Source organism: Populus alba, chromosome 10 (genome assembly GCF_005239225.2).
Source record: "Populus alba chromosome 10, ASM523922v2, whole genome shotgun sequence".
Taxonomy (NCBI): Eukaryota; Viridiplantae; Streptophyta; class Magnoliopsida; order Malpighiales; family Salicaceae; genus Populus; species Populus alba.
In genome coordinates this window covers 2,037,188-2,060,900 of record NC_133293.1, presented here as the reverse complement: position 1 = coordinate 2,060,900, position 23,713 = coordinate 2,037,188, and the positions used below count along the sequence as shown (strand labels likewise).

General features: G+C 29.7%; 1 protein-coding gene and 1 pseudogene across 1 annotated transcript; one reads left to right on the top strand and one right to left on the bottom strand.

Annotated features, from left to right (window-relative positions):
- Positions 1-4,160: 4,160 nt before the first annotated feature.
- LOC118036983 (heavy metal-associated isoprenylated plant protein 19) lies at positions 4,161-4,782 on the top strand. The gene is made up of 3 exons (XM_035042857.1): positions 4,161-4,196; positions 4,280-4,361; positions 4,490-4,782. The coding sequence occupies exons 1-3, from the start codon at positions 4,161-4,163 to the stop codon at positions 4,780-4,782; spliced, it is 411 nt and encodes a 136-aa protein (XP_034898748.1).
- Positions 4,783-10,758: 5,976 nt separating this feature from the next.
- Positions 10,759-14,700, bottom strand: LOC118036981 (1-deoxy-D-xylulose-5-phosphate synthase 1, chloroplastic-like; annotated as a pseudogene).
- Between the last annotated feature and the right edge of the window lie 9,013 nt (positions 14,701-23,713).

Here is a 23,713-nt window from a genome sequence, read left to right as displayed (position 1 = left end):
TTGGTCTTATCTAGTTATAGCGTCCCTCCTCACAACATTATAATCATCTCTTTCTCATTCAAATTTTCTCTTGCAGTAAAAATTTATAAAAGAAAAATTTCAGTAATTTCAATAAACTAACTGAATTATAATAAAAAAAAAAAATTAAGTTAATACTAACCTTAAACCTTGAAAACCATGTATCAACTTGTGGTTTCTATTGAGAATGTTTGGAAACCAAACTTTATTAAAACAATGAAATTTCCATCAATGATTTAAAAGTCGATGTTATTTTTCTTGTAGCCTTAATGTTTGTAAGACTGAAATTACATTCATTAAATAAAATTATTTTAAAAAAATTATACCCACTGTGAAAAAGACCCCCCATTGCAACATTGCACTCAACGACCCCACATCATGAGTCAATGCATGTGCCTTAGGTGTCTATTTTTGGTTGACACCTAATGACTCGTGATTGTCAACATTTTTTCCAGAAGAACTAGCAGTGATCTTGTCCTCACGACGTGCAATAAACTATTCTCTAGGCATATACACAAATTAACAAAAAAAAATTTAAGCAATTTCTATTTTAAAAAAAATATTTAGTAGCACCTCCCACATACAGGAGGCTACAAAAAATTTTTAAACCTGCAAATACATAACATATATGCTACAAATCAATTGATTTTATCCAATTTATTCCAACAAATTAGAATAATTCAATTTCACACAAAAATTCTCATTTTCTAAGTGGTAATATATATAATCCTAAATATGTAAAAAAATGATCTAAATTTACAAAAATTCAAAATAATAATTAAAATTAATCCTACATATTTAATTAAAATTGAACAACAAAATTGAAAAAAAAACTAAAATTCAACAAAATAATGAAAAAATGTATTTCAATAACAACTAAAATTGAACACAATTATTTCTAAGTGGTAATATTTGTGATCCTAAATTTACAAAAAAAAAAATTATTCTAAATGAAATAAATACAAAATAATGCAAAAATTATTTCAATAACAACTAAAATTTAACACAACTATTAATTCATAAATTATTAAGAACATAAAATTGAACAAAAATAATGACCTAAAACAAATAATGCTAAAAAAAAAAAAGCACACAAATAAAGAAGAGAAAAGAATGAAAAAGTCTTACCTTTATGGTGTGGTTAGTTTCCGTTGAGAATTAAAAAAAAAAAAAGGAAATAAATGAAAAGAGATTGTTAAAAAAAAAACAAAAGAAAAAGAAAAATGAAGGAAAACAACATACATTAGGATGAGAAAAGAAGATGATGCTTGATGAGAAGAGAAAAATAACATGAATAGTTGAAAAAGAGTAGAGAAGATAATATAAAAGAGAAGAAGAGAGTAAGAACAGAGAAAAATGAAGAAGATGAAGCTTCACTTGCTATGTCCATGATTTTTTATATTAGGTTTTATTGATAGAATAAGCAATGATTGTGTCAATGAAGTTAAGTTGAAATTTTCATTTCGCATAAAATTTTTCAAAAACCCTTTAAATACTAATGACATATTACTGATGTCTTTTCATTCCATCAATGATATCTTTGATAAAAGAGTAAAAAATCAATAGCACAAAAAAAAAGGCATTATGTAGGTGATTCCATTGGCAAAAAACAAACATTAATTATCAGTGTTTTGAGAAGTGAATAGTGTCAGGGAGAAAGAGAACAATTCCTATAGTCTTTGAAATATATCAACGGAAACATTTCATCAATATACCCATGTATAATAAACATCGTGAACAGTACCAGGAAGAAGAAGAAGAATTCCCTTCATCACTGAAATATACTGACGAACACAATCTGTTGATATTTCCATCAAAGTAAAAACAATGTCTGATACTAGATTTGATCTGTATCCTTTATCTATCCATCTTGCAAATACTTAAATTCATAGTTGTACCCATGATACAATAACATTAGTTCACATTAAGATAATAATAAAAATGTTTACTTGTCATTCAATAATAAATTAACATTATTGTCATTACATTAAAGTGAATTTTGTCCATAAATATTACATTATAGTAAATATGATTAAGAGTGATAAGTCTGATTTGTTATTTAACTAATTCTATAAATGGAGGAACAAAGAAGAAAGATCTCAAAATGAGAAGTTAAAAAGTTTTATGTTATTTCTAAAAGTTCTTAATACTTGATATGAAACATCATTATATTTTTGGAACAACCCTCCAAGTCTAGGAAAATACTAAAATGATATAATTGAGATCTAAATAAATAACTTTGTCCAAAAAACTAAGCAAATAATAAATAACACATGTTTTTTACTTATAAAACACACACAGAAATTAAAACAACCATAACTTCTTGCATATAACTCCAACGCATGCATGGTTAAACAATCTAAATACATGACATTCTACACTTGAAATTTTCAATGCAATATGGTAGTAAAAATTCGGACTCGAATAGGCCCATAAGCTAACTGCAAATCTAAACTCTTCAAAACTCTCAAATCATGGCTTAGGTTTTATTTGAAAAAAAAAAAAACATAGTTTAATTATTTTCATTCAACTTACAAGCCTCTAAACTCATTAAAGCTTCAGTCGTATTAATTTGACTTGTTAATATATTTTTATAAGTATTTCACCCGAGCTCTTGTCATTGGACTATTTGGATGTCCATATACAATAAAATCAACCTCTTTTATATTAAAATCGTGATGTATATTAAAAAATAATTAAAGAAAAAAATACTTTTTAAATTTATTTTTAAAATATTTAAAGTTTAAACAAATAGGGAAAATAATTTCTTGTAGACTACGAGGCTACAGCTAATTTACCATCACGAGGAGTATGCTTTACAACTCAAAAACAACATTTCGAAAGCGTTAACGTTGTGGACTGTGTGCCTTATGAGGTAACTACCCTTGCAACGCTCGGAGGCTCTTACTTGCTCATAAGACAAGTTATTTTCATTAAAAAAAAACCTGAAAAGCCAAGAGTAATAACCAATAAACATAAAAGCATAAAAAAACCTAATTGTTTTTTTTTTAAAAAAAAAAACTACAATAAAAATAAAACTAACTTTTAAAAATCTTAAAAGTGAAAAATATCATATTCATAAAGTCTCCTAGTGGGAATATGTCTTAAATAATGGAATATAATTTGTGTAATATTCTAGTGTTTCGATTTTTTTCTTTTAATTTTCAGAATTTTTTATATTTTTTTAATGAGTTAGTTCAAGTTTTTTAGATTGTTCCAAGTTTTTAATTTTTAATTTTTTTTTTCATTTCTTAGTCTTCTCAGGTTTTGTTTAACTTTTTGAAAAATTAATTCTTTTTGTGATATAAGGGATAATATTTTTATCTAAAAAGTGACAAGAAATAATAAAGAAAGAAATATAAAATATACAAGCATTTATGACAATAGTGAAGAATTATTAAGAAACAAAAACACATGTAAGAATATTATAAATATTAAAATGCAGTTACATATATCATCCCTGATGATAAATAACCATTGCACAATACATCAAAAAAATCAAAAATCAAAGTTTGCAAGTACAGTAAAAACAAAGAAAAAGGGTTTTTAATACAGAAAAAAGAAAAAAAGAAAAATTTCAGAAAAAATATAAAATCTAAAATCCATAGTTTTTAGACCCGGCTTGGGTTTCGGGTTTTGACCGGGTCGTCTTGGTCAATTTTTTTAAAAAAACAAAATGATGTTATTTTAGTATAATACAAAAAGTCAACGAGTTACAACTAAGTTTTTTACTAGGTCTTGTTGAGTCAACCAGGTTTTTTCTTTCCTTATTTTTTTTTTATTTGGCCCGGTTTTAGCTCCGGATCGGCTAAATCCCAGATTGGCTGAGTCCCAGATTGACCCGTCAGACAAGACCGGATTTCAAAATTATACTAAAATCTAATTTTGACTGACGGTTTCAAAACTATGCTAAAATCTAATTCTCATTAATTTTTTAATAAACCCACACCCGTACAGGTTTTATAACAGTGGTTTTAAGGCCTCAATTTTGTCTGAAGGAATCTTTGTCTTGGCACCGCTTCATTTACGTCCTGACAGTCATTACCTCTCACTTATAATAACAACCTTAACCATTTCCGACAAAACCACAAAACCATATATGTTATTTCCTTCCTCCCTTCTCTCTACAGTTTCAGTACAAAATGGCAAATAAGAAGAAGAAGGAGGAGGATCTCAGAGTAACTTCTTGTTCAACGTTCTTCGTTCTTCTCTCTTCTTCCTTTAATTTGGCTATAATTAATTAGGGTTTTTAATTTAACAGGCGGTTGTTGCAGAATACAAAGTCTCCATGCACTGCAATGCATGTGAAAGAACCGTGGCCAAGATCATATCAATGTTCAAAGGTAAAAAAAATAAAAAAAAAATATTTGATCTCTCTCAAAATTAAAATTGACTTGAACATTTATCATCGTACGTGCCCATATATGCTATGTGAAACAATTATTTGATGCTATTTGTCGTTGTTTTTCAGGGGTGGAGACCTTCAGAACAGATATGAACAAACACAAGGTGGTGGTAACAGGCAGAATCGATCCACAGAAACTCTTGAAGAAACTAAAGAAGAAGACAAGGAAGGAAGTAGAGATTGTAGCCAACAAAAAGGAAGAAGAAGGATCAAAAGATACGTCTCGTACAGAAGAAATTAATGTGGCTTCAGAGTCATTTCCACAACAATACCCTCCAATATTCTTTGATTGTTGTAAAAATAATGATTTGTTGATGGCTTTTAGTGATGAGAATCCAAACGCATGTTCAATCATGTAGGAATAATGCTGGAGAGTTTTTGAAACTCTTTTTTTTTTTTTTTAGTAGATATATATATATATAACTCCTTTTTTATTATTAATTTTGATCGATTAGTTAATTTATTTCAATAGTTCGAACCCTCCTTTTAATTTCATGTGAAAAATTAATTTTATTGACGTGTTATATCGTGTTTAATGGAACAACGTAAGAGCTATGAAACTACTGTATATAATTTAATGTTTCGATGAGTTAATGTTTTAAAAGAAATACACAGCGCAATCATTGTTCTCTCATGCAACCGCCATGCCTAGCTAGCATTGAAATTTTGAATGTTTTGGTCACTTGAATATCGTGCAAGAAAAATCATGTTAAATTAAAATCTTTCCGATACATATATATTGCATCTGGGATGTTTTTAAAATTGTTTATAAAAATACATTTCTCCATCAAATATAATATATCTGCAGGTTCATATCACATTTTATGAAATAATATCTAGAATGAAATAATAATATTTATTATTAAATTTAATAGTTTTATCAATAAAAATTTTATATTGGTATTTACATTTACAGTCTGTTGGTATATATATTACTGACGGGCTCATGGTTTGAAGCAGTCCATCAAAAAAACTCTTGTTGGAAATTTATAGTTTGTTGGTGAGCCCGTTAGTAATAAATATACTGATAGATTTACAAACGGACAAAGCACGCAAAAAAAAAAAACATTACCTACTTTATTCTGTTGGTATCTTCATTGATAAATTTAATATATTATCGACAAAAAAAACCTTATGTAATACTATCAATGTTTTTATTTTTTCATCGATAAATATAATATATTACAGACAAAATACCATTTTTAATTTCATCGGTGAGTTAATAGTAATAGTGACATTTGCAATAATTCTTTTTTTAACACTCTTTCTATAATATACCAACAGAGTTGTTTTGTTAGTAACCCTATCAGTAATATTTTAAAATATATATTTTAAAAAAAATATATTGAACAAAAGTAGAAAATAATTATTTAAAATAATATAAAAATAAAAAATATTTATTACAAATTTAAATATTTGTACATTCAAATACAATAAATCTAAAATAAAGGTGGCACCGGAGGATGAGGAGGCTGGTTGTCAATGAGACTATGGAGCCAATTAAGGAGTCAAGTACATGTACCATTTATCTGTTATCTTATCTCCATTACTAATCAGCAGAGTTCTTCATAATCAGCAGTGAATCTTTTATATTTTCCATTAAAATGGATCTTCTGATCTTGTACTTGTTTGTATAATATTGCCATGAACTTCAGATTTTGAATGCTTGGAATCGATTGCGAGCATCCAATGACAGAAACACTACAAGTAGTCCACAAATTCTCGATCATAGTGTTAGTTTTTAAAATTATACTAAAATTCAAAAATTGACATTTTATAAATTCTTCATAATTTTTCTATACAATTTTTTTATATATAGTTTTCTAAATGAACAATACCATTATTTGTCTTTTATATACAACATGTTTTTCACAATGAAAAGATTTTAAATTATGATTTCTTTTTATTTTTATATTTAGCAAGTATCATAAATTTAATCAAAAGAATATTTTTTTAAAAATATCTTTATAATTAGTTATGTCATAAATTTAATATAAAGAATTTTTTGAGTTAACGATATAACTTTTTCATACTAATCTTTCATTTAAATAAAATAAAATTAATATTCTACAATTAGATTATCATAAATACAAAATATATATTAACATAACCATTACAAATCATGATTTTTATTTTTATGAAAAAATATTTAAAATTTTAATGTATTTTTATATTTTGGAGAAAACATTTGTCTTCATTATTTTGACCAAATGAATACATTTTTTCAATTTTTTTTAATTAAAAAAAAATAAAGAAATTAAAAAGAAAGAAAGAGAAACTATTTTTATGTTACTAAACGCATCCTTAATTTTTTCAATAACCGAGCCCAATATATTTTCTTCAAAGAATACTTATTGAGAGTCATTGCACAATATCTTTAGGTATTAAATTAGATTTAGGTTATGTTTGATTATATTTTTATAAATTGATTTACTTTTTTATTTTTTTATTCAAAAAACTTTTTTAAGTATAGTTGATTAGAAATAATTTTGGACTTAAATAAAAAGTTTATTACAAAATTAAATCAAAAGTTATCTTAACTTATGGATTTAAACTTATACTACGTACAAAAGAGTTATTTTTAAGATAATAAAGAAAAAAAATTGTTTTGGATCATATTTTTAGGTAAAATTATATTAGCTTATTTTTATCATAAAATTATTTGTAAAAGGTATTTTTTAAATTATAAATTAAAATTAATAATTAAAAAAATCAGCTAAAGTAAATTCTTGCTAAAAATCTATCATTTCAGGTATGGTATTAAACTCGCGAGTTGACTTGTAAAATCGTATGATTTTACGAGTCAACACAACATAAATATAAGATACAAAATCAAGTAAAAACTCGAAAATCAGCAAACTTAATAAATCAGACCGAGTTTACACAAAATTAACAAGATTTACTAACTTTCTCAGTCCTCTCCATCCCATATGTCTCACGGTTTCAGTCTCTAGTCCTCTCCTTTCCATTTTTGATTTGATTGTCTCCGTCTCTCCAGTCTCCGGTATACAAAACACCTGTGTTCATGGGCACCCACCCACAACCAGTGAAGTGGAACAATCACTAGAGAAGAATAGATTTGAAATGGGCTGAGGGGCTGGGTTGCTAGGATGAGCTTTGATTTTTGAGGGTTTTCTTTTTTCCTCCATGAAATAATTAGGCATGTATGGTATTTTATTTTTTAAAAGTAAATGTCCAGCTCAAAACAAAAATTTCCTCTAAAAATCATAAATTTTTTCATTAATTAGTAGAAAAAATTACATACAGCTTCTAGTTTCCATGATTTTACTTGTTAAAGATTCTTTGTAAATATCTGATGATTTCGATAAATAATTAAATATATAAATGAATCATCTAAGCTTTAACAAAAGTGATCCCATAATAATTAAAAACTTACATGGTTTCATGATTTTATTGATTCTTGAATTGCATCAACATTAATAGATTATTTGTTTTAAAGTTTAGGTAGTAAAAAATTGCTTAAATTAAATATGAATTTATATTTGAACTATGTATTTTAAGGTATTTGAACTATAAATGAATTTTTATTTGAACCATGCATTTTAAGGTGCTTGAACTTTATATATATATAAAAAAAAAAATTCTTGTAAATTTTATGATTTTACAATTTATTTTTACAATCCAAATTTATTTTATATTTTTTATGCCATTTTAAAAATGTATTTGTAATAATCTTGATTTTATGTTGGTACTTAGGCACCAGCCCACGCAACGCCACGAGTGTCATTTGAAGCACCGCCCCCACCATCATTTGTAGTGGATAATAAAAAAATCCAGAGAAAAGCCTTAGCCATTAGCCAATCGACAAGGGCATTCCACAGACCAAGAAACACAAGCTGACTTGCATATCATTTATAGTGTGTTCGCCACAAACTGGATCCTTCGAGTGTTTACATGCGCACTTAAAAAGCGAAGCCATTATTGTGACAATCTGGTTAAAACGACTCCCTTCAAACAATGAAGGAAGCTATAATAAAACATGAAAAACAAATTAGGAAACAAATATAAAAACAAATTACAAAATGTTTGTTCACTTGTTTGGAAGTATAATTATGATTATTTTTTAAAATATTTTTTATATTAAAATAATATTTTTTTATTTTTTAAAAATTATTTTTAAAATCAGAGCATCAAAACTATTCAAAATATATAAAAAATTAATTTTTAAAATTAAAAACTTTTAAAAAATTTAAAATATAGATTGACTTGTATTTCCAAACCAGCTCTAATTAGAATTACAAAGTATGTTTGAGCCATATCTTGAGTTTGATACGGGGCTTAATTATTTTTTGTGGGTTTTGGCAGAAAGATTACTAGTTTCGCAAAGATTAATGTTCATAATCCTTTGATCACAAGAATTTTTCAAGTATTGTAGCTACACAAGAAAAGGGGGCTGACGGCTATATTTATGTGCTTGTTTTTGAGAAGTTTCCATGTTGTAAAAGGAGAGAAACAGAGATCGCAACAAAGAGGAACATTCTTTGTTATATTATTTTTTTTTTTTCATATTTTGCAAGGATTTTATGCTATTCAAGGAAGCTAAAAAGGTTAAACTTAAAAGGGCAGCAACTAAGGGAATTAATTCAGCAATTAAAACTCTAAGTTTTCCTAGCTTTTTTGGGACATCAAGGTGGCTATAACAATCCTAGACCTTCTGATTTCAGCTCCAAGGAGTTTCTAAGAGGGTGTTTGTAAGTGTGGTAGCGGTTACTTTTCAAATAGCTTTTCGTGCCGAAAAGCATGTCAATAATATTTTTTTATTTTTTAAAAATCATTTTTGACATCAGCACATCAAAACGATCCAAAAAGTACAAACCGCACTCAATTTTAGCAAAAAAAAAAAAATTGAATTTTTTTGAAAAGCTGGTTTGGCCGCAATGCCAAACAGGCACTAAGCAAGAAAGATATTCATTTTGGGTTATTTAAGTTGTTTCATGCTAATCTAATTTATTATTTGGATTTGTGTTATTTTTATTGTTTTTTTTTAATTTTAAAATTATTTTATTTTTAAATTGGGTCCACGACACGATAGCCCATCATTAATTGTTTGCTTATTAAGTATTTTAAGTTTTAGTTTTAGTTGCATTATTAGGGTTTATTAGGGTTATTTAATTAGATTATTTAAATGTTTTTATACTGCAAATTTCAGCAGTTTTATTATTTAAATAAAATTAGTATGTTTGTTTCAGAGTAACATCTATTTTTTTATTTATCAAAAAAACAATTAAATATATCAAAATATAACTAACTTTGCAACATTCTTTATATACTTGAGATTTATGGTTTATAGAGTCCAAGTTTATAATACCATTGATTTTTTTATTTAAGTATTCTTTGGGTCAAGATTCTTTTCACAATCTAATTTTTAATTTTTCAAATTTATTTCATTAGCGTTTTAAGAGTCTTTATTATCAGGATTCACATCATACATATGAATGGAGGAAACATGTCTAGGAAGAATTCCCATCTGATGAGCTCAAGCCTATCAACACTTTCTCATGATTCCACTTTTTTAACAAGTCAATTGGTGAGAGAGCAATGGATCATTCGGCTTTATATCACCAGAATGACTCAATCCAACCTCTAATCTTTTCTGGACCCGCTTCATAATAAATCCAAAAATGCATTCTTTTTCCACTATTCAACGCCCTATTATCTGATGAGATGTTTCTCACTTCAACTGATACAAAACCACCCGCATCAATTCCCACATGGTTATCACTCAAATCACCATGCTTTGCATCCCTCCTCGTATCAAATTCAACAACAAATTTCCTTCAAAAAGATTATTATCAAACATGCCCAAATTTCCAGGATTTCCTTCAAAAAGCTTGATGGGTTGCTTGTACATGACTCGTCCAGCACTTGAGCTCACTGAGTGAGTTGGAGGCAAGAATCATTACCAACAACCTTTGACTTGAGTAGGTAATTTAGCATTTTCAAGTGGAAAATCATGAAAGTTAGCATTGTTAAGCAAGTGAACCCGTTTACAAGTAGGTGACCTTTTCTTTTTATTGTTTGTAGAACGTAGAAACCAGAGAAGGAAAGTAAAGAATACGGGGGAGGTGGGCATGGAGGTTGTGAAAACTAAATACGTTTACTCCATTCTGAAACTCTTTTGATTTCTTTGACTCACTTTCTCTGGGCGTATTGAGGAAGTTAAAAGAGAAGGAAAGTGTTTTCCAAGCTACGGGGAAAACATTTTCCTTTTGAAAAGGGTTATTTTTTTCTTCTGTGAATCACTTTTCATTGACCATTTTCCCAAGAGCTCACCAAACATGAAAAAGTTCAGAAAATGGTTTCTACAAAACAAGTAAGGCCTAAAGTTGGTGCTTTTTATACATGTTGCTGTACTTAACACTGCACTGTTTGCTACAATAATTTGTTGTAAGAATGCAAAATTAGTGTTTCCATTTTCTTTACGATGACATAATCTCCAGAGCCTCTCTTCTTTGTCCAAGAATATTGAATACTGTTGCTGCAATGTGAGATGGTGTGAGACCAGCTTCTACCAACTGATCAGCTGGTGATCCATGGTCAATGTACCTATCAGGAAGAACAACTGGTCGCCACTGCAAAAGATTTTCAAGCTAAAGAGTTAGTTTCAGCAGCTAAACAGCTTCTGCAAGTTGAAACGTTATTAACATAAAGAGAAGTGTTAAATTTTACTAAAATATACAAAATTCATCAAGAAATATATATGCAGTTCATAACTAAATTTTAAGAGAATCCTGCGGGTTCCAGTTTCTATCACTACAAAAACCAATGGCATAATTTGTTGGGAAATATCATTGAGATCAGTACCTTTAGTTTGCCATCAAGAAGACCGTCAAGGGCCAGAAATTGAACAACATGAGACCCAAAGCCCCCAATTGATCCTTCTTCCACTGTAATCAAAATCTCATGTGATTTCGCTAGGCTGCGAATAAGGGCATGATCCAACGGCTTGCAGAACCTGGCATCTGCAACTGTCAGACGAATACCATGGCGTTCTACTAAAGAGGCAGCAGCTAAACAGCTCTGGACTGCTGTACCATAACCTAAGAGTGCCACTCTCTCCCCTTCAATCAGCATCCTGCCCTTTCCAACCTGCAAAGTAGGTTTAGAGATATGTTCAAAACTAAATCCCAATTCGTTTGAAGTTTTCCTTCATGAGAAAGGATGCAAATAAATTCTCAACTACACCTACCTCAAGAGGAACGCCTTTGTTTCCTGGTGGCAGCTGAACACCAACACCATTACCTCTTGGATAGCGGAAACAACTAGGACGATCATCTATAGCAGCAGCAGTAGCAACCATGTGGAAAAGCTCTGCCTCATCGGAAGGAGCCATAACCACCATGTTGGGGAGGCATGCCATGAAAGTGACATCAAAAGCTCCACAATGTGTGGGACCATCTGCTCCAACCAGCCCAGCTCTGTCCATTGCGAATCTTACTGGAAGTTTCTGCAAATCCACATCATGTACCACCTGCGGTATTCACCAGTTGTACATTAACAACAGTATCTACAATGGATCTTAGCCCAGTGTCTGGTAACCAACTACATAATATCAACCCAGCTGTTACAGTGTATTGTCATATTAACTGAATAAGAAGAAGCCATTTTACTTGCCTGGTCATATGCCCTCTGCAAGAAAGACGAGTAGATTGCACAAAAAGGTTTAAGACCTTCACAGGCAAGTCCTGCAGCAAAAGTAACAGCATGCTGTTCTGCGATCCCCACATCAAAACATCTTGTTGGAAAACGGCGAAGGAAGAGATTTAAGCCTGTCCCTCCTCCCATGGCAGCATGAATTGCAACAATATCTTTGTCTGCCTCTGCTTCTGCAGTTAAAGCCTCTGCAAAATATGTTGTGTAAGACTGTGTGCTAGGACTTGCCTTGAACTGCTTTCCAGTTGCGGGATCAAACTTGGCCACTCCTGCAAAATCAAAAAAAAAAAAATGCTATTATTTTTTTCTGATGATAAGCTTTTGATTGCAGCATGCAGTGGCACGTGACTGAATTTTCAAAGTGTTGAAGTTAAATTAACAGTATTAGTTTTTCCCTCTATGTTCAACAAAGAGAACCACAACGTAGCTACTTGGAGCTTTTTAGCAGCACTTTTTTCTTGTGGACTTTATCACTTGTATTACCATGGTACTTGTCAGCAGCTCTCTCGGCAAATGGATACCCCCGACCTTTCTCAGTGACGACATGAATCAGGACTGGACCTGTTGTTTTTGTACTCTTAACCTCTTTTAGAATGGCAATAAGATCATCGATATTGTGCCCGTCAACAGGGCCAATATAATAGAGACCAAGCTCTTCAAAGAGGGTTGATCCAGAACCACTGATCATTCCACGAGCATATTCATCAACCTTTGCTGCCAATTCATGCATTGGTCCCCCAATTTGTTTTGTAACTCCCTGCAACAGTTTCAATAGCAACAAAACCAGTATTCAGTTCCAACTAGTTAATCAAAGATGCCATCCCTCCATCCCCACTCCTCTCTCCCATGTGTATTTACCTTAGCAACCTCCCTTAGTTCTCTGAGAGGCCTGTTTGATTGCAGCCTACTGAGAGCACTGCTCAAGGCTCCTACAGGTGGTATCGGCCCATCTAAGCTGGCAGTTGGTAAAGAAACTTGTTTGTTGTCATTAAGAATAACAATCATATCAGAGTCTAGGTATCCTGCATTGTTCATCGCCTCATAAGCTTGTCCTGCTGTCATGGCTCCATCACCTATAACGGCGACTACCTTGTTCGTTCCTCCTTTTAAATCTCTCCCCACAGCCATTCCTGTCCACCAGAACCACCCCAAGTTTATATATCATATGATGAATTAAACTTAGGCAGAACATACTCATTCAATTTGTTTTGAAATAAATTTTTCCAATCACAATTGAAATAGTTTGAACAGAGATCCAAGCAAAAAATTAGCATAATAGAAAATGAATGATACAACGACACCAAATCTGTCAGAAAGCAGAATCCATTAAGTTAAATAAATAAATAAATGTGGAATTCCTGTTGCACATAGATAATAAATAGTCCAAGGTAATTACAAGAATAATTTATTATGTTTAGAAACGAGCAGATTAGTACCCAAGCCAGCCGAAATGGTGGTAGAGCTGTGACCAGTGCCAAAACAATCATATTCACTCTCTGACCGCTTTGTAAAACCAGCTAATCCATTAGTCTGTCTTATTGTATGCATCTTGTCTCTTCTCCCAGTCAGGATCTTGTGAGGGTAAGACTGCAAACCAGTAGTACAGTTCATATCCAGATCAAAATCACCACAAAAAAGGGTACTACCTAAGACAAATCTCTTTTTTATCAGCTGCAAGAAAAGGAAGAAGATAAACTAAACAAGAATTAGAGCACAAAACCTGATGGCCAACATCCCATAGTATCTTGTCTTGAGGGGCATTGAAAACATAGTGAAGAGCCACAGTAAGCTCCACAACACCAAGGCTAGAGCCTAAGTGACCCCCAGTTTTAGAAACATTGAAGATAACATCGGACCGCAACTCATCTGCTAGTTGTTTTAGCTCCTATATTGACAAGATGATCACCAGTAAGTAAGGTTCATGTACAAATACTATCCTGTATGATGGTAAAGTATTTTCCTCTTTCCATGAATACGAAAAGTAGACGTATGGTTTTAGTTGCTGACCTTGACAGATAGATTTTTCATGTGAATTGGATAGTTTATGGTGTCCAAGAGAGGCGTTGGAGGTCTCTGTGAATGATACTCTCCTCTTTCTGATAGTGATGCACAAATCCCATTTGCCCTTTTCTTGACATGTATCTAAACAGAACAAAAAAAACACCCATTTCTTTCAATACTCTTCTTTTCAAATATATATATATATATATATATATATATATATATATATATATATAGAGAGAGAGAGAGAGAGAGAGAGAGTTAAAGTCGCAGACCAAAAATTAAAAATAAAAACAAAGGGAAGACAAAGAATCTTGGTGGACTCTTTCTCAATGTTAACCTCAACCATGAAACAAGATTGAAACTTTGCAGAACCATCATGAAAAGAAAAGGACTTGAATTTTGACCAAGAGCCATTTCTCAATATGTAATGAGTAACGCAAACCTGATTGATCTTGTATAAAGATTGGGGCAGCAGATCTGTTCTCCATAAGAAATGAGAAAGACAGAAGACTAAACTTTTGAGGGTGCTCTAAACTTGTGACGCTATTGACATGAGCAGGGAAAGAAAATGCAGAGAGGGCCATTGGAACTACTAGAAAAAACAAAGAAGAAAGACTCTGAAAAAAAAAAAAACAAGAAGAAGAAGAAGATCCAGAAACGGAAACACAGAGCAGAAGAATTTGGCAAAGAGTAATGCCCCACTAACAAGTGTTTGGTGTCAGTGATGAATTAGTTAAAAATGGAGGAGTTGGGGGGGGGGGGGGGATTTTTGTAAAGAGGTTGTAATTTCTGGTGCTCTTTTCGTTCTTAACAGCAATAAATTATCAGGACCAAGAGTATCAAGCCTCCTCCCATTGGACCACATCATCAGAAATCACAAATGGATAGATTGATGATATCGATAGAAAATATTAAGAATATATGGGATATTGATTCGTTCTCATATATAGATTCATTGAAAATGCAAAGTATGGTATATTTATAGAGATGTAATAATATGTTTTCCTTTTTCATGGCAGACTCGTGGTAGAGATTATATATGGGGAGATTTTATTACATAATACGCATTTGTTATGGAATCTGAATGTTATTTGGAATCACTCTTCCGAGAAGATGGTTTATAAGAAATATTTTTGAAAATTTAAAATTGTTTAACTTGTTTGGTTATTTGTTTGGGATGAATTTGATAAAAATAATAATCAGCGTGTTTTTATATATTTTTTATTTTTAAATAAAAAAATAAATTATAAAATTATTTTAAAACTAAATTTATTTTATATCTCCATATTTTTATCTGTTCAACATATCATATTATTGTCTTTTTTTTTTGTCTTTTTTTTCTTGAAACATTAACCAAATATAATTTTATTTTCTGTTTTGGTATAATAAAAATTCAACCCAAAACTATAACAGAAACATATTTATTTTTTATACTTCATTTTAATCCCTTCAACCAAATATATGTTTTTATATTTTTTATATATGTTTTTTTCTATTTTGAGATACTAACCATACACAATCTATAAAATTTCTAAAATAATAACATTTATATATTTTTTTTCTTTAAAAATTTCGAGGATGTTTGAAATAAATCATTAAAATTTCCAAAATTATTATCCTATGATGAATAATTATTACCTAATTAAGTTTAATAATAAAAAATAAACAAGAAAATGTTTACTAGTGAAAAGGGATCCTTAAAAATATTATTCTAAGAACTCAATATATAATAGTATAATAAAAATTAGTAATTTACTATTATAAAACAAATTTAGTTCATTATAGAAAAAAATTAAAAAAAATTATTAGGATTTCAAATTTTGTAATCCTCATTCTTCTAATTATATATATATATATAAAAATACAAAATTATTAAATAAAAAGAACTATACTAAATAAGAAATAAATCATTCATGAACATTAATACATGAATCTCAACTGCATAAGATTTATAACGCTCGATGCCAGTTTATATATATATATACACACACACACACCTTACTACCTTAGTATTCATTATCCCGAAATCATGCACAAATTGGCAACTTCCTTTTAAAACTGGTCAATGCCAAATGACTTGGAGATAGGGTTTTATTTAGGGGTGAGTAAAAAAAATTTTAAAATTAATTAAATTGAGAAAATTATATAAAAAAAAAAACTAAAAAATCAAATCATAAAAAAAACCGATTAAAATTAAAAAAAAAATGACAAGTTTAGTTTCAGTTTTATAAATTTGAAATCGAAAAAACTAAATCAAACCGAACCCAAACCAAAAAAAAATTCGGTTTGAATTGGTTTTAATTTTTTTTAAAAAAAATAAATTTGATTTGGTTGTTTTTTTAATAAAAATTAAATTAAAATTAAAATTAATCACTCTTAAAAAATTACGAAGACTCGTATGAGTATTATTAAAAAAAAACGTAAATCAGTAATCCCGTAACTAGTTATTCTTAAATAAATAAATCTAAATGATTCTTGTGAATTTTTGGAGGTTTCTGTTCACATGAAATTGAAGGTTTTTCTTTGGCATTAATATGATAATAATAAAACCTAAAATATTTGTAAAATTCATCGTTAAGCTCTTTACAACGCATTGTTTACTTGAGGAATAGTACTTTTCTTTTTTCTTTTTTCTTTTTTATACTTTGGACAATTGTTTTATTTCAATAACTGACCTTTTTTAATTCTCAAAATCGAGTTGAATGTCAAATAAATTTTATAATTTACTTTAATTTTTTTCTGATAGGGTCTTGGAGACGTTGAAAAAATATTCTAGCATTAAATTAGTGTTCCAAAATAAAATTTAATTTCATTAATTAAAAATTTAAAAAATAAAATTTAAAATTTAAAAAATTAGCAACCCAATTTTATTCTTTCTTACTATACATGTGGCACGTCTTTAAAACTTTGTCTCCTAAATTTTTTCAAATTTTCAAGATTAATCTATGTTTTCTAGGTTATTATATTTTGATTTAAAATTTTATTTAGTTTATGTCTTAGTTACTAAATTTAAAAAATAAGAGAAAGAGTCACCTGGAAAAAAACAAATGAGAGAAAAATAAATAATTATTTATATTCTTATAAAGAAAAAGATCCTTTAGTGGTGATGATGTTTTTACATAAATATATTTAAAAAAGTAGATTAAGATTCATTTAATTTTTTTTAAAACCATTTGAGTTTCACTTTTTGAGTGGATTTTAAAGTGTTTTGGGGTTGATATTGGGTTTATTAAGATTCTTAGGATGTTTTAAGGTTTTTCCAAGAGAAAATAAAATGGAAATTATCTTTTGGATAAAAAAACTTAGACTCTAATTTTCAATCAATGGAGGTGACTAGAGAAAAGTCAATCATTTGTTATAGCAGGGCAACTTGTTACAAAGAAAAAAAAATATATGGAGCATACAACACATTATTCACTTCTAGAAAGCTTGAAAATTATTCTTATTTTTATCCTATAGGACATGTATATAAGAAATGTTAATTATAAAGAAAAAGGTGTTTTGAAGGAGAGTTTTATGATGTAAAAAACATCAATTACATTGAAGCATATGTGTGCCAACCAACTAAAGAATTTTATAGAGTTACACATCATAAGCGGAGTTTATGTGTGAATTGTTAAAAACTAGATGTTCTAGTTAAGATGACAACAATTTGAAGATCATCAGGTTTATTGGCAAGTTACTAAAGTAGAAGACATAGCATGGTTCATGATCTCAATAAATAAGATAGTATAAACACAAATGGTTTGTGGTAAAAAATAATCCTCTTGCAATTTTTCAAACAAGTGACAAAGTGTCTATTATTTTCTAAATAAACTGAAGATACAACCTCTCATTTCTGCTAAAAAAAAATATAAAACAAATGATTTTTATAGGATAAATAATAAAAAGTAATCAATGTTATCCACACATAATTAGTTTTAAAAGCTCAAATACATTAGGTACATAGAAGCAATTAGTTTTATACACAAAAAACAAAACTATTGTTCAGGAATATATTTTTTTTCAACAACAAACTCCATTAAATGGCCAAGAGCCTAATGAATACATGCGAGCTAAAGCCCTAGTATAAAGAGCTTGATGCTCTAGATAAATAAATAATACAAATAACCCAATAAAAAAAGCCACAAATACTAGAAACACATTGAAGTCCAAAAAACAAAGAAACAAATAGCAAGTCTTTAAGGTCACAACATCGACATTAAAAGAACTGAAACAAGAGTACGGTGTGTAATTATATGTACTAGTAATTTGATCAAGACAATAGGACCTTTGTTTATTCTTGAAGGAGAAGCAGCAGGGACCATTGAAATTTAAAACTACTAAGATTTAAGGGTACCCTAGCGCGATGCAAGTCTCCCAAAAGAGTCTGTCCTCCATTGCATCCATGACCTCCCTACTTAGATTAATATCAACCTTTGATTCCTCTTGATCACCCTCCTCAATGATCATGCAGTCCAAGGCGGCATCCTTTAGAAACATCTTGCAGCCACTCCAGCTTGGCTCGGGATGATCATCAACCTCAAAAGTTTCAGAAAAACCATGTATCCGATCAGTTGTGTCACAGCTGCATGACTCTGCATCATCATCATCATCAGCAGCAGCAGCAGCAGCGCAGGCTATTGTAACATCGAGATAGAGCTTCAGAAGCCCATATTCTGCCTCAGAGTCTGCACTGCCCTCGACCAGAAGAAAGGAAGACACGTCCAGTACCGGTCTCTTCTTGTTGTCCATGTATGGTCTCTTATATTGGGAAAGAAAAAAGTTGCAGCTCTTCTATTAATTAGAACTTGTTAGGTGAATTTTGCACTTTGGCAAGTGTTTATTATATACTAAAGTTGCCTACCAAAATATTAAGAGTACGTACATGTACGTATAATTCACCTTTTGAGTGAAAAGTCGTGGTGGTTTCTTTGCTTGAGACTCCAATTTATTGGTCGGTTTCATGTCCTATTCTAGTTTAATTCGGTCTTATATATTCTTTAGAAGGAGAGACAGAGAGGGAAAATGGAACATCAACTTTTTTAAATCTATGGACGTGAATTCGTGGATACAATTAGGCATATGGAAGAAAGGTAGTTGTTTCAAATAGTTTCAACCATTGTTTTCTTTAAACAAGATTTTGAATTTAAGTTTTATATATAAAATACATTATTGTTAGGAGAGTTTTAGCTCTTAGTTGGTTGACCCGGCTCAACCAAATTAGTTGAGATTTATCAAAAAATCATCTCAACCCAATAATTTAAGTTGTTATGTGAGATCCTAGAATATAATTTATATTATTTTCTAACACATCCTCTCAAGTGAATGTTCTTTGAACTTGAAACTTGCACAGGTTCATATTATCTTGTGCCTAATTTTTATCAAATAAATATGGATGATAAGATTCGAATTTGTGACCGCTTAGTCATCAAGGCTCTAATACATGTAAAAAAATCAATTTCAACCCAATAACTTAAATTATTAAATAAAATCGCATGATATAATTTATATTATTTTCTAACAAGATTTAATAAACTTCAGAATACTAAAATTAAAAAAAAAAAAAAAAAAAAAAAAGGAACAAAGAAAAGGTATATGTAGGTCTATAATAGACCACCACAAGTCAATCCGCCAATGGCATGATGTGTCGTATTTATTAAGCTCCACAAAGCCACTTCTAATTTGATAAAGAAGCAATTATTAAAGTTAACAATATTGGAGGACTATGTCCACAGGTGAATTTGCTATCTAAGCAGCCTTAGTGTGACATTAATGGTTATTAATTCTTAGATGTGGAAACGTGACAATTGCACATTCGCACATGAATTTCATCGAGATCAATGTGACGCTAGGGTGACTTAAAAGTTCGCAAGGATTTTTTTTTTTATATATATTTTTATTTTTTTAAAAGTTCGCAAGGATTTTGTTTCTCTTCTTGGTGGATGGTGGTACTTTGACTGATATCTGGGATTTTTAAGTGGCTTGAAAATGTGGGAATCGGTGGATAATCCCTCAAGCACAAGGAGTAATTGTGGCTAAGGATTAGCAACTTGTTACTAAAGGGTTAGGTTTTGGTTCAGCAATCACCATGTTTCTGGCACTTTTATGCCCTGTTTGACAAAGCGGTGCCTTATGATTATACTTGCTTTTCACCAACAATAACACTCTATATATATAGTGTTATTTATTTTTTATATATATATAATTATTTTATTTTATTTGTGGTGTTGCATATTGCAACGTTACCCTATTCACTACAGCATATTTCTTATAGCATAGTTACTCTAAGTATTCACTAGAGCATATTTAATAATTTTGTGATGCAATAATGAAATCCACCCTCTAATTAACCTCGATTTCATCACTCCATGTATACCCAATCTACGCTTTCTAATGGAATATATTATCAATTATATTATATAGTAGCATTCCTTTGAGGTTGAATTCAGAGTTCAAACCCATTTTTAAGACAAAAAAAAAAACTCTTTATTTGCTTCTAAAAAAACTCTCACGCTGTCTCATTTAAGATCTTTGACGTTTTTTTACTAAGATTGGTTACTAAAAGAAAAGCTACTTAAGTGTACATATAGAAAGAATAGAGGTAGGGTAGTAACAAAATCTTTTTTATTTTATTTTTAATATTAACATTTAACCAATCATTTAATAACATGCACATATGGTTAAGGGTTCTATTCTTTGAACCAACATTGAAGATTGTTAAGTTGTCATGCTCTCCTTCTTTTTCTCGATAGTATACACAGATGATTCAGGTTTGTCTGATTCTAGTTATGTTTTAAAATATTTTTTTACTCGAAAATATATTAAAATTATTTTTTAAAAAAAATTATTTTTAATATTAATATATAAAAATAATCTAAAAAAATTAAAAAATATTAATTTAAAACAAAGAAAAAATATTAAATATTAATTTTTTTTTAAAAACGTTTTTGAAATGCCAAAACAAACAGTACTCTTGTCTTTCAATCTTTGATGCTAATTTTTGAAAATTCTAAACACTCAACTATTTACCCTTTTAAACTCGTATTTATTGATATTCAATATATTAAAAAAATCTGAATATATGACCTTTATATTTATAAAAAGATTATAAACTTAAATTATCATATTTCAACAAAGATTCTAAATATTAATTCAATAAAAATTCTAATTAATTAGTTAAATAAAAATTCTAAATTCAGATTTTTTATGTAGAAAATCTTTTTCTTAACTCAACATATATTACATTCACATAAACTTTTTTTTTTTTCTGATGGTACATCATGAACTTGGGATCTGCCGACGCATGCTATAACATCACATGATCAATAAAAGAAGTAATGATGTTTCTTTAATGACATGAACATGCACTATGTTTATTATCAAGTGTGCACTGCGACTATTGTTGTCCGCAGGGTGTCTGTTGAAATGCCATCAGAATAATAGGTGTAAATTGTCATAATGTTGTCATGCCCACGTTATCACGCAAAATTTTCACCAAACTAATTAGGTTTAGAAGCTCATAATCATAAAGAAAAAAAAGAAACCCTCGTGGCTTGACATAGAAGGCGAAGAGAAAATTCATTACTCAAGACATTTTTATAAATTTGACTCATTTTAACTTTATTATTAACATTTTAGAGAGGTGACATGTCTACATTTGGTTAGTCTTTTTCTTTAGTTTTTTGATCTCGAGAGGATATAATTGAAATAAGAATTTATCAGCCTATATATACATCTATTTTATCCTACCAAATAAGGGAGGAAAAGAGATAATGCTTATTTGAAAACTTTGCACCGATCAAAAGTGTCGCACAAGGCAGCCAATATATTAATCAATCATCATCATCGAATATCAATAATTATCAATTAATAATAATAATTTAATTAAAAATGAATTTTAATTTTAAAATCAAAATTTTAGAATTAAAACCCTTAAAAAAACTTGTTATTGACACAAGCAAACTCTAGATTATTAACTAATCGAGTCCAATAAAGTGTTTAATGCAAAAAAAAAAAAAAAAAAATTGATCCAAACCATAGAATTAAAACAATATTCTTTCCAAGAACACACTCTGCCACTTCCTAGAAACTCAACTATTGTCAATCCTCCCAAACTAGTATTTTTTTTTTTTACCTTTAAAACATGTTTTCTTTATTATAGCAAATCATACTATTATAACCAAACATGTTTGAATAAAAGAACAAGCTCACAATTAACATCAAAATTATAAAAGAGATTCCAAACTTCAAAAGTGTCACCTTAAAATAGGCTATATATTTATGCAATTTGGATTCATTTTTTTCTTCTAAACCTTCAATAAAACCCAACCAAAATCTAGAAACCAAGAACATACATCAACCATCACAGAAAAACATCCTAACCATGCTGCCACATTTGACAAATTTCAAAACCACTTCATTTCATTAAAACTCTTCCAGCAAACATCACCTAAGTATTCAGGAACATCAACAAACAACTCAAAACAAGATTTAAACAATTAAAACATCTTTTTTACTTATTAATCAAAATCAAAAGTGAAGGATATCATAACACTAAAGAAAGTTCAAAAACATCATTAAACATGTAAAACAAGCTAGAGGTGTGCCTCATGGACATCACATAATGGGTTAGTGAAGGATTATACCTTCCAAAAACTCATAATAGTTATTACCCTTTTTCCTTTGAAAATCCAATATTTTGCACAATCTTTAACTTATCTTTTTAGCTCATAGATGCCAAGCAATAAACTTGATTACTAATAAACTCCAAGAATAAGCTTTTTTCTCTTCTCTTCCCCTTTTTCTTATTTTGCCTTGCCTGGCCTCTAATTTTTCAGAAGGTATTTATAGGGTTTTGTTGGGGATTTTTTTATGGATTCAAACAAGGATTGATCAAAGCTTTAAGCTCTAATCAAAATGAGAGTGTTTTAGATAAATATTAACAGCTAAAACCTTTATCCTTTAATGGTTTTAGGATGGTGGTTTTGTAAGAAACTCAAGAATGCTTTTTTTATCAAAATTAGAGGACAAGATATGATGTTTTTGGCCCTTTGATCTCGAGAGAAATATTTTAAGACTTTGATAAGAAACCTATGAGAAGTTTTTAAGTGTGAACACAAGGAAAAAATTGAGTGGTTTTACACAAATGGGTATCTTAGTCAAGGTTGACTGAGTTGACCAATTTTAAGGCTTCACCGGAACAACTTCAATATAAACATCATCAAAGATCACCCAATCTTGGTAGAGGAGATTCATACCTTTTGTTTAGATCTATCCTTGCTCAATTTGAACATTTGCAGCTCCACATTTATTCGCTTGAAAGTTCCAACTTGGTCAGCCTAAAATCTAAAAAAACAATGATGGCTGATCGGGGACAAGATTTTGTTGAGATCGTTGAAGAAAATGGGATGTAAATGTTTGATAGGAGTATAGGAGTAGATGATCTTTGTAGAAGAGGTATTTCTTAGTTGAATGGTGGTGGTTACAGCCCAAGAGGTAGTCGAAGATGCCACATTCATTCGCCTGAAAATGCTTACTTGATTAGCCAAAATTGTCAAAGAAGAAGCTAAACAATGGTCGAACAATGTGTCCTCTAGGTTAAATTAGAGTTTTTTTATTTGGGATTTGAAA